The sequence below is a fragment of the Tupaia chinensis genome, unplaced genomic scaffold (assembly GCF_000334495.1).
Source record: "Tupaia chinensis unplaced genomic scaffold, TupChi_1.0 Scaffold000695_1, whole genome shotgun sequence".
Taxonomy (NCBI): domain Eukaryota; kingdom Metazoa; phylum Chordata; class Mammalia; order Scandentia; family Tupaiidae; genus Tupaia; species Tupaia belangeri.
Window position 1 is genome coordinate 2,421,133 of NW_006160218.1, and position 9,513 is coordinate 2,430,645.

At 47.4% G+C, this 9,513-nt stretch overlaps 1 protein-coding gene across 2 annotated transcripts in view; it reads right to left on the reverse strand.

Annotated features, from left to right (window-relative positions):
- Positions 1-28: 28 nt before the first annotated feature.
- Positions 29-9,513, reverse strand: part of KCNIP4 (potassium voltage-gated channel interacting protein 4) — a 447,540-nt gene continuing 438,055 nt past the window's right edge. The window contains exons 3-7 of one of the 2 annotated variants that reach the window (XM_014592458.2): positions 7,954-8,023; positions 4,942-5,012; positions 3,255-3,332; positions 3,004-3,033; positions 29-466 (exon numbers count right to left, since the gene is read on the reverse strand). In XM_014592458.2, coding sequence (XP_014447944.1) covers positions 77-466; positions 3,004-3,033; positions 3,255-3,332; positions 4,942-5,012; positions 7,954-8,023 — 639 coding nt within the window. In that variant the 3' untranslated portion in view covers positions 29-76. The remainder of the gene's footprint in view (positions 467-3,003; positions 3,034-3,254; positions 3,333-4,941; positions 5,013-7,953; positions 8,024-9,513) is intronic. The other variant, XM_014592459.2, reaches the window with a different exon arrangement.

Sequence of the window (9,513 nt, forward strand, 5' to 3'; positions counted from 1 at the left end):
TTTCTATGGGCCCTGCTTCCCGGCAGGGAGAAGCCGTTCCTTAGACACAGCCTGTCCCCGTCTCCGCATGACGCGCTCAGGACCGCCAGTCCCTGGGCCCCAGGCGGGAGGATGCCCAGGCGCTTTGCTGAGCTGGGAAAGCCTTGGCATTCTCGTCTGAGATGGGGCTAACGCGTCCTTGAGAACTGGCCGGGTTCTCGTGGGAAGGAGGGCGGGTCTCCAGACCTGGCCCCGCCGAGCGCAGTGAGCACAGCACCGCCCCGCTGTGAGCAAGGCCGGCTGCCTTCTCTCGCACCCGGTGGTGGTGTGCACGTGGGGAAATTGCGCCCACGTCCCCGCCCCCGACTTCCCTGACGCCCACCTGGAAGAACGTCTCCACGTGCTGTCGGGGCGCGTCTTCTTTGAGGACCGGGTATGTGCATTTTCCCATCATGTCGTAGATCGCTTTCATGATGTCGAGCATTTCCTGAACGGGGAAGGTGCACAGGTGAGGCCGCGCGGCGATGGAGAAGCCCGCCCCACCTCCCTCTCTCTCTCTCTCTCTCTCTCTACACACACACACACACACACACACACGGGCTCTGGCTGGTCCTTCCTGCTCCGTTTTCGAGAATTTTCATTTTTACTTTGATTCTTCGAGAGCTGCCCCGGAATTGTTCCAAAGGAAAAGCCATCCACTCTCTGCTTACAAGCAGCAGAATTAGAATGTGAGAGTCCATTCTGGAAGCCAGCAGGTGGCACAGTGGTTAAGGCGCTGGACTCCCACATGGCTTACCGCAGTTCGAGTCCTGGATCAGTAGCTTGAAACCCGTGCTGGGCACAAGTGCCTGTGTGCCCAAGATCCCAAGAGAAGAATGGAGGAAAAGGGATTATGGCTGGCCATACCCCCTGGGGGTGACGTAAATAAAAGTCTACTGGGGTTTTTGTTCGTTTTGATATTTTTTAATTTCCAGGGGGCACATGCACTCACCAGAGAGAGACCGAGGTAGTGGGGCCGGGGGGTCGCGGGGAGGGGGGCAAGGGGTGGTAGAGAGGGACGCCACCCCCAGTGAGATGTAGTAACACCTCAACACCTTCTCCATCTCCATCCTGACAGGATGTGGGGGTACACACATAGCCAGTGCATTTTTCAAGCTGTTGTGGCTGGGATTTGAACCATGGTCACCCATGTAGGACCTGACTTCCTTAACCACTGAACCACAGGGCCAGCCCCAAAGACTAGTGTTGGCCTTGTCATTTTCAGTCTTAGGGTAAAATTAATATCAGATTACTTAGACATTCTGATTTTAAAAGTATAGATTAAGTTAATACCGATGTCATATATATTTGCTTTTGAGAGTTTTTTTTTTTTCCCTTTCCAGAAGGTGTGCACTCACTGGAGACTCTGAGAGAGGACCACCGAGAAAGCAGCCGTCCGTAGGGAATGGCCACACTGCCATCCCTTCCCTGCCACCTCTCCCCTCGGGAATCTGGGCACGCACACACCTGCAGTGTTTTCTCAGGCCTCCAGGTCCGGACTCCAAGTGCACAGTCACCCTGTGGAATCCAGCCACTTCGACCACCATGCCACGGGCTGCCCCCCAATTACAAATGATGAAGTAGTGTTAAGTGTAAACGGTGACACCCTCTGAGAAGTGTGGGAGCAAGAGTAAGCCGAGTACATTTGCGTGCGACTGAGGAGATAGGAGCTCGAGGACCCGAAGGAACTGACTGCCTGTGGCTTCCGGGCACGGAATGTGTGTGGAGTACCGAGTACACCAGAACGAGCCTTCGGGGTGAGCTGTGTGCACAGACACTGCTGAGGTCTTCATTCTGACCCACGCGGACGCGCGTTCTGGCTCCATGCGTCCTCTGCTCGAGAAACACAAATGAAGCCAGGCCCGCTCACAGGCTGGAGCCCTGGCAGGTGCTCTCTCCCTGTCTGATGCACCAGGTTCATGCCGTCGGCCTGTGCTCCTTTTCTCTGTGTGGCTCCTTTCTCAAAACTCACCTGCAGGGAGGGCTAGTGAGGCAGAGGCAGGCCACGTGACCAGGGAGCGCACCAGGGTTCTGGCGACATGGCCCTTTAACCCACTTATGCTCTCCTTTCACCCCAGCCCTCCTCACGTTCATGTGTTTGAAGTTGGTTTCATAAACTATGTGGGGTGAGCATCTGATTTTGCCTGTGAGCCTTTTTTTCCCGGGGGGCAGGGGTAGACTGCGTGGTTATGTTTGGAGACCATACCATTGCATCAGGTCATTGCTATGAAATACAGGTCGCAGAACAATCTCTGTGACTGTAAAGTTGCCTGTTTCCACTTTGATCAAATTGTTTCAGGCCAGATATTCTAACATGGTTTGGAGACATTTTCTTCCCATCCGATTCCAACCCAGTCTTTATTTTGTTCACAGCACTTGTTAAAATGACACTAAGAAACAAGGGAAAGTGAGAAAGCAAGCTGCCAGGCCCAGGACTCAAATTGTAGTTGGCCGTGTGGGAATTCAGCACCGCAACCACAAGTCCCTGCTGCCCCCCAAAGGCGTAATCTTTATATATATTTATTTTGCAGGGTCACCAAAACCTCCGGATTTTTTTTTCTAGATTTTTTTTTTTTATGAGACTACTTCTCTCTTGAGGCCAGCAGATGGCGTAGTAGTTAAGGTGCTGGATTCCCATGTGGCCATCTGTGATTTGAGTCCCAGACCCAGTGGCTTGAAACACGTGCCAGGGGTGTGTGCATGCCCAAAACCCCAAGAGGAGAATGGAGGAGAAAGGACTGTGGCGTGGCCATCCCCCAAGGGGTGGTTTCTTGATTTCTCTCTCTCCGTCTCTGTCTCTGCTGAGGACACGTGCCTGATAGCAAAAATCTCTTTTTAAAAAAGAATACTTCTATCTCTTACCACCACAAAAAATATTTTGGATTTTCTGAAAAGAGACTTTGGAATTAGTCATTATAATGTTTGACATTTTTAAGTTCAGAAATAAACGGCCCAGAGGAGAGCCGTGCTGGGCGGATCCCTTACTTCTTTAGTGATGTAGCCGTCTTTGTTTATGTCGTACAGATTAAAGGCCCAGTTGAGCTTCTCTTGTACTGTCCCTCGGAGCAGAATGGAAAGTCCCTTGATGAAGTCCTAAAATACATAAACAAGACAATTCGATAGGACATTTCTAAACATGTAAGACACAAACTCTGATGAAATTCTCACGTGACAGAATCAAAGGTTACGGCCCTCAGGCTTGAACCTTTTATTTAGCAAGATGATTTTTTGTTTATGTCGTACAGATTAAAGGCCCAGTTGAGCTTCTCTTGTACTGTCCCTCGGAGCAGAATGGAAAGTCCCTTGATGAAGTCCTAAAATACATAAACAAGACAATTCGACAGGACATTTCTAAACATGTAAGACACAAACTGATAAAATTCTCACGTGGCAGAATCAAAGGTTATAGCCCTCAGGTTTGAACCCTTTATTTAGCGAGATGATTTATGTGTTGAGACTGTCTCTCAGAGCTCGTTGTGGGCACAAACCACTTGTTAGTTGTAACCATTCTCATCTAGTTGGACACTGACAAGCCACCTGTGGTCTTGGAAATTCTATCAGGGCAGGCACCAAACGGGGCGATGCTTGGGTATAAATGGCATTGGCTCCCACTGCAAGTGCATATGATTTTCTGAGAACAACCTGGTAACACTACTTTTTCCAACATCCAAGCCACACATAACACATTTCCTGTGAAAAACGTCTGCTAACAAGAAATGGGCCCTAGAGCAGAAGTCTCCCTAAAGTAATAATGAAGGATGAGGTGCAGAACTAGCCTTCACAGTGCTGCCTAGTCTTGGCTAGACTGTGTTCGAAGACGAGCTTACTGTGCACTGGGATGGACAGGGTCACTGTGCATTGGCCTTGTTAGAAGACCTCCCAAGTAGTAACTGCTGTGTCTAAGAGCTGTATGTGGTGCCAGCACGGAGCCAAGACTTCCTTGACATTGCCACTCTTTCTTCTTTAACTCCTGCATCACCCCATGAGATCACTTGGGCTGCTGATGTGTTCCAGGTATGTACGCTAAGGCTCGGGGGTTGCAATACTCAGCCCAGGAACTCACAGCTGCAAGGTGGCGCAGTGGAAATTAGATCCAGTCATATCGGGATCCAGGGCTCCTCCGGTCTTACTCATTCTGCCTATGGGCTTACAGAAGTCAAGTGGGGACTGCGTTCTCTCTTGGCCATCGAATCGGGATGGGCTCTGCTTTACCTTCCACTGTGCTGTAGCTCTTCAAACTGTGCTCATCCCTACCGTTCTCTTTTGGAGAGATTTTCCAGGTAGCTACTCAGTTTGGAAAGTAACTGCAATAACCTATCACTAAATGGGATTTTTTAAAAAAGGTTTTTGCCATAGGGTGTGTGTGTGTGTGCTTGCCGGAGACAGAAGAGAGACAGTGAGAGGGGAAGTGAGAAATCACCCCTTGGGGGGAGGGCCACAGTGCAATCCCTCCTCCATTGTCCCCCTGGGATTTTGGGCATGCACGCACATGTGCCCAGAGTGATTCCCAAGCTACCAGATCTGGGACTTGAACTGCAGTCAGCTGTGTGGGGGCCTAGCACCTTAATCTCTACAGCACCTGTTGGCCCCTAAGTGTGATTTTTATTTGATTCAACATTTATTAATTTAGCCATTAGACTGCCTTCACAAGGGAAGGCATTTTATCAACACTCATATCTACACAGCCATTACAACTCATTTTCCAAATGATAATCATACTGATCATAATTACCAATATTTTACATAAATATTACGGAAGAATGTTACGCATGGTCCATATGATTAACACCAGACTAAACTTACATGTAGAACTGAATATAATGTACTATAGGAAGTTGGTGCTATTATAATTTTCCCATTAAAAAGACTAAAATCTCTTTCAGGGCCTCTAAAGTCGAATGACGGAAATTGTCTAGGGCTTACCTCGAAGCTCACAGCTCCGTTGTGGTCTGTATCGAATGCGTTGAACAGGAAGTGTGCATACGTCGTGGAATCTGAAACGGTGAAGACAGACTATGGTTACACCCGTGTTCGGCTGTCCTACGTGAGACCTGGCTGCAGGTCCTGCTGCCCCCCTTTCGGGAGAGGACGAATTTGAGACTTCGAAGAACCAGCTGCCTACAGAGAAGCTGTTGCTGACCAGACATGTTCGTGACGTTCTGGCTAGAATGTCCTGAACACTTGAGAATTTGGGTCATGAGACCAGTACTGGACCGAGTAATGGTGGGTGTGAGGATGAAGAGACACGGGTCTGCAAATGGCTTAGAGCTTGCCAGAGGCAATCTTTATAGCAAAATCATAAGTGTTCTAATAAGACGAAGATGACTTGCTGCTGTTAGTGTCCTTGTCCTCATTAGTATTTTCATCCTTTGAAACTCAGATAAGAATTTTGGACCCCAGAGGTTAAGACTCCTGCCCAAAGGCTTGCAGTCAGTAAGGAGTACATCTGGGACTTGAGCTCAGGTCTTTCTGGCTCTGAGACCAGAGACCAGCCAACAGCCAGTAAGCTGGCTGACAGACTTAGACGTGAGCATAAACGTCACTTAGTATCAGAAGCAGAGCAACTACTAAGACTTGGGAAGTTTCTGTGGCCACACTGGAAGGGGACTGTGTGGTCCCAGAATTCCCAGGCACATGCAGCTGCGTGCAGCAGATACCCCGACTTGTCTGGGTCCTGGGTGGGATTCGGGTCCTGGGTACCGGTGGACGGGTAGAGATGACTCTGGACCCCGAAGTCGTGCAGCCCTGACTCGCTCTGGAATCAACTGCTTCCTCTTAGTTGCACCTGGCAGGGTTTCCGTCTCACTGCCCTCCCGTCTTCTGCTAATCCTTTGTCTCGTTTCCCTCTTGCTTTCTGCCTTTCATTTCTAAAGTCTATATGTTTTCTTTACTTAGCGAGCCCAGCTTACATTTTGAAGTGCTTTAGGGCCTGGCCCTTGATCAAATTTACATGATTATCTTCAACGCTTCACCTCATGGGCTTTAGTCTTTTATCTTAACCTTTTTGAATCTTTTCAGAAAGAATCGCAACCTTTCAGTTCATTGGCTCCAGCCTTTTATTTTTGGTTTAAAGTCTCTTCTATTTCTATTTTATAATTTTGAGTCTTTATTTTTACTGGGATTTAACGTACCTTTTGTTCACTGTCTACTTCATACGTTGCTTTTAAAAGTCTGTCAAGAAACTAAGAGGGACAGGAGTAGAGAATTGTCCCCCCCATAAGAGAGGCCAGACTCATCTCAACCTCTCTCCCAGGTCCGGGTCTCAGGGCCCACGGCCGAGGTGTGGCGCATGCTCCCGGATACTTCACTGTGGGCACCGCTGAGGGCCACCCATCCCCAGGAGGATTTCGCACTCAGTTCTGCAAGCAATGATGGCATGTTTCCTCTCGTACCTTCACATATAATATAAGGGACCACTTGTTCCTCTTTATTTATTTATTTATTTATGTGGCCATAGGGCATGTTCACTCACTGGAGAGAGGCAGAGAGAGGGGAAGTGAGAAATGACCCCCCAGGGAGGATGACTACACTGCAATCCCTTGGGATTTGAAGCATGTGTGCACAGGTGCCTGGCATGAATGCCCATCCTCTGGGGCCAGGACTCAAACTGGTCGGCCGTGTGGGAGTCCAGTGCCTTAACCACTACATCACCTGCTGGCCCCCTCCCCCAACTTGTTTTAATCCTGAGAGAGCGCCTCCATTGTGCTGCCTCCCGCCCTGCTACTGGCCTACTTATGTCCACAACCTGCGCTCACCGCGCTGCACTGAAACCCCTTCCCTCGCACTTCACATCACGCTGAGCATCTGGACCACACCGCTGGCTGGGACGGAATCCCATTCCATGCCTTTGACTCCTGCTCCCTGACCGCCTCCCACTCTGTAGGTTGAGTGACACATGGGAGTGGGGCATCTGTTTGGTGATTGAAAGGAAAACTTGAAGATAATATAGGAAATGAGTCTTTTGGGACCGGTAGGTGGCGTGGTGGTTAAGGACACTGGATTCCCACATGGCCGACAGTGCTTCCAGCCCCTGGGGGGTGATTTCTCGCTTTTCCTTTCTCTCTCTCTCTCTCTCTCTCTGTTGCTCTGTCTCTCTATAGTCAAGTTAAAGAATAACAATAATAAATAAAGTTAAGTGAACAAAATCATATATAAAAAAAGAAAGTATACCTTCCTGTCCGTCTCTAACGTGTAGTGCCATCATTATGCTACCCTTGTGTTTTCTTTCCAGTTTAAATAGTATGCAGAGTGGCTTTAGTTTTCTCAAACGAGAAGGTCACAGCAAAGAGTTTTATTAAAAGGAAGGGGGACAGCTGAAAGCGTACGCGGTGAGGCTACAGAAAAATCTAGGTTATAACCCAGATATGCCACTTAGTCGGCATGCGGCCCTGAGCCAGGCGTTCAACTTCTCTAAGCCCCAGATTCCATATCTACAAATTGAGGATAATTACTCTTGTCCTCGTTTTTAAAGAATCAAGTGACACCTGTAATGCACGTGAGAGAGATATGCCACTTAGTCGGCATGCGGCCCTGAGCCAGGCGTTCAACTTCTCTAAGCCCCAGATTCCATATCTACAAATTGAGGATAATTACTCTTGTCCTCGTTTTTAAAGAAGAATCAAGTGACACCTGTAATGCATGTGAGAGAGCTTGTGCCATTTCGAGGACCACCCTCAGAGAGTCGGGCACTTAATGGCCATAGTACAAGGCACACAGTAAGACTTGAATTAACTGAAGTCATCTCTTGGATATTTGATCATTTGTAAATAGCTTACTCTATGGTGGATTGAAAATGGTATGCATTTGCATGCTATGTATGAATTCTTTTGCCTACAGATGAAACCCATAGCATCATGCCATAAAAAGACCAAATTCAAGGTTGCAAGCATCATTCTAACCCTGAGAGGATGTTAACAAGTCCACATTTGCACTCACCTCCCTGTGGAAAGAACTGCGAGTAAATCTCTTTGAAGGTTTCTTCATTAACAACACCACTGGGGCACTCCTAGAGAAAGTGGCAGAGAAGCAATATGAGCCAAGTGTTCATAAAACTGACTTTTTGCACATTTTGAAATAGAACTGTCCATGGCGCAGAGCTGGCACCAAGAAATCTAGCCACCCACCCATCATTACAAAGAGAATACGAGCACACGATCAACTTCTCTTTGTTCCAGTTCTCACATCATGAAAAAAAATGGCAGATGTAAATATCTTGGCGCACAGAGTAGCGAAGCAGGCCTGACATGTTAAAAAACACTGCTGCTTTTAAGAACACATGTGTTCATTATTAATGAGGCAAGAGGAAATTACATTTTTGTCATGCAGCAAGGATATCAAGAAGTGCTCATAATGGAGTTTTGTTGGATCTTGGGTTTCTGGTTTTTTTTTTTTTTTTCAAGTTTTTTTCTGAACCCACATAAACTTCAGGGCAGGAAGAAAGTTGATTGTTCCAGTAAGGTCTAAGATTGTTCAAGAAGCTTCAAGCACAAAAAGTTACTAACACCTACACATAGGCTGTTCAAGAAGACACAATGACAAGGTTTTGTAACCACTGACCTGGGTGAAGTCAGACCTGGATTTTTTTTAAAAGAATTATTTTATTTAACTTTATTATTATTATTATTATTTTCCAGTTTGATCAGAGAGAGAGAGAGAGAGAAAGTGAGAAAGCAAGCCACCAGGTCCGAGACTTGAACCGTAGTCGGCCATGTGGGAGTCCAGCACCATCCACTTGCCAGCCCCAGACCTGGATGTTTTGTACTCCTGGAGAGGAGAGTCTGCCCAGAAACAGGCCTGAGATGACTGAGTTACCACCTTTGTTCTATGCATGGAGTCCTTGAAATGCGGTCGATGGTGCTTTGGAAACTGCATGCATGTAGTACTACTGCCCTGGAGGGGCCATAAGGGGAGGCTAACCCTGTGAGACTGGATTTGGCATTTTCTGTAAAAGGACTTGAAATGTAAAATGTGAGAAGAGGCCACCTTTGGTGCAGAAAATGAGGACTATGGGAGTGAATCTGAGACCTTTGCTCTCTGGAGTTACAAGAACAAACCATGGTCAGCCATGTGGGAATTCAGTGCCCTCACCACCATGCCCCTGCTGGCCCTCATTTACTGTGATTTTTACATTTCTCTTAGCCCTGACAATCACTTTGTCTTCACTAATAAGCTCACTGGATTCGCTTGCTGGTTCTTTATTCCAATGATCCAGATACTCAGCTGCACCATGCTTCATTTGCATAATCTTCTATTTTCTCAGTCATTGTTTAGAAAAGTAGAACCTTTGGTACAAAAACAATTTTAGTGAGCAGTCTCAAGGTGAATTTGTACTTATGAAGGTTGCCTATGTATTTTTGTCCTATCTGACCAACATAAAAAAAAAAAAAATGAAACAAAACCTAGTGACTTAGGTAGCCAACACATCTCCACTCACAGAGCGGAACCAGACATGCTGAGTGGTAAGGTCTTAGTCCTTAGCAAGCCAGTGAGGATGCT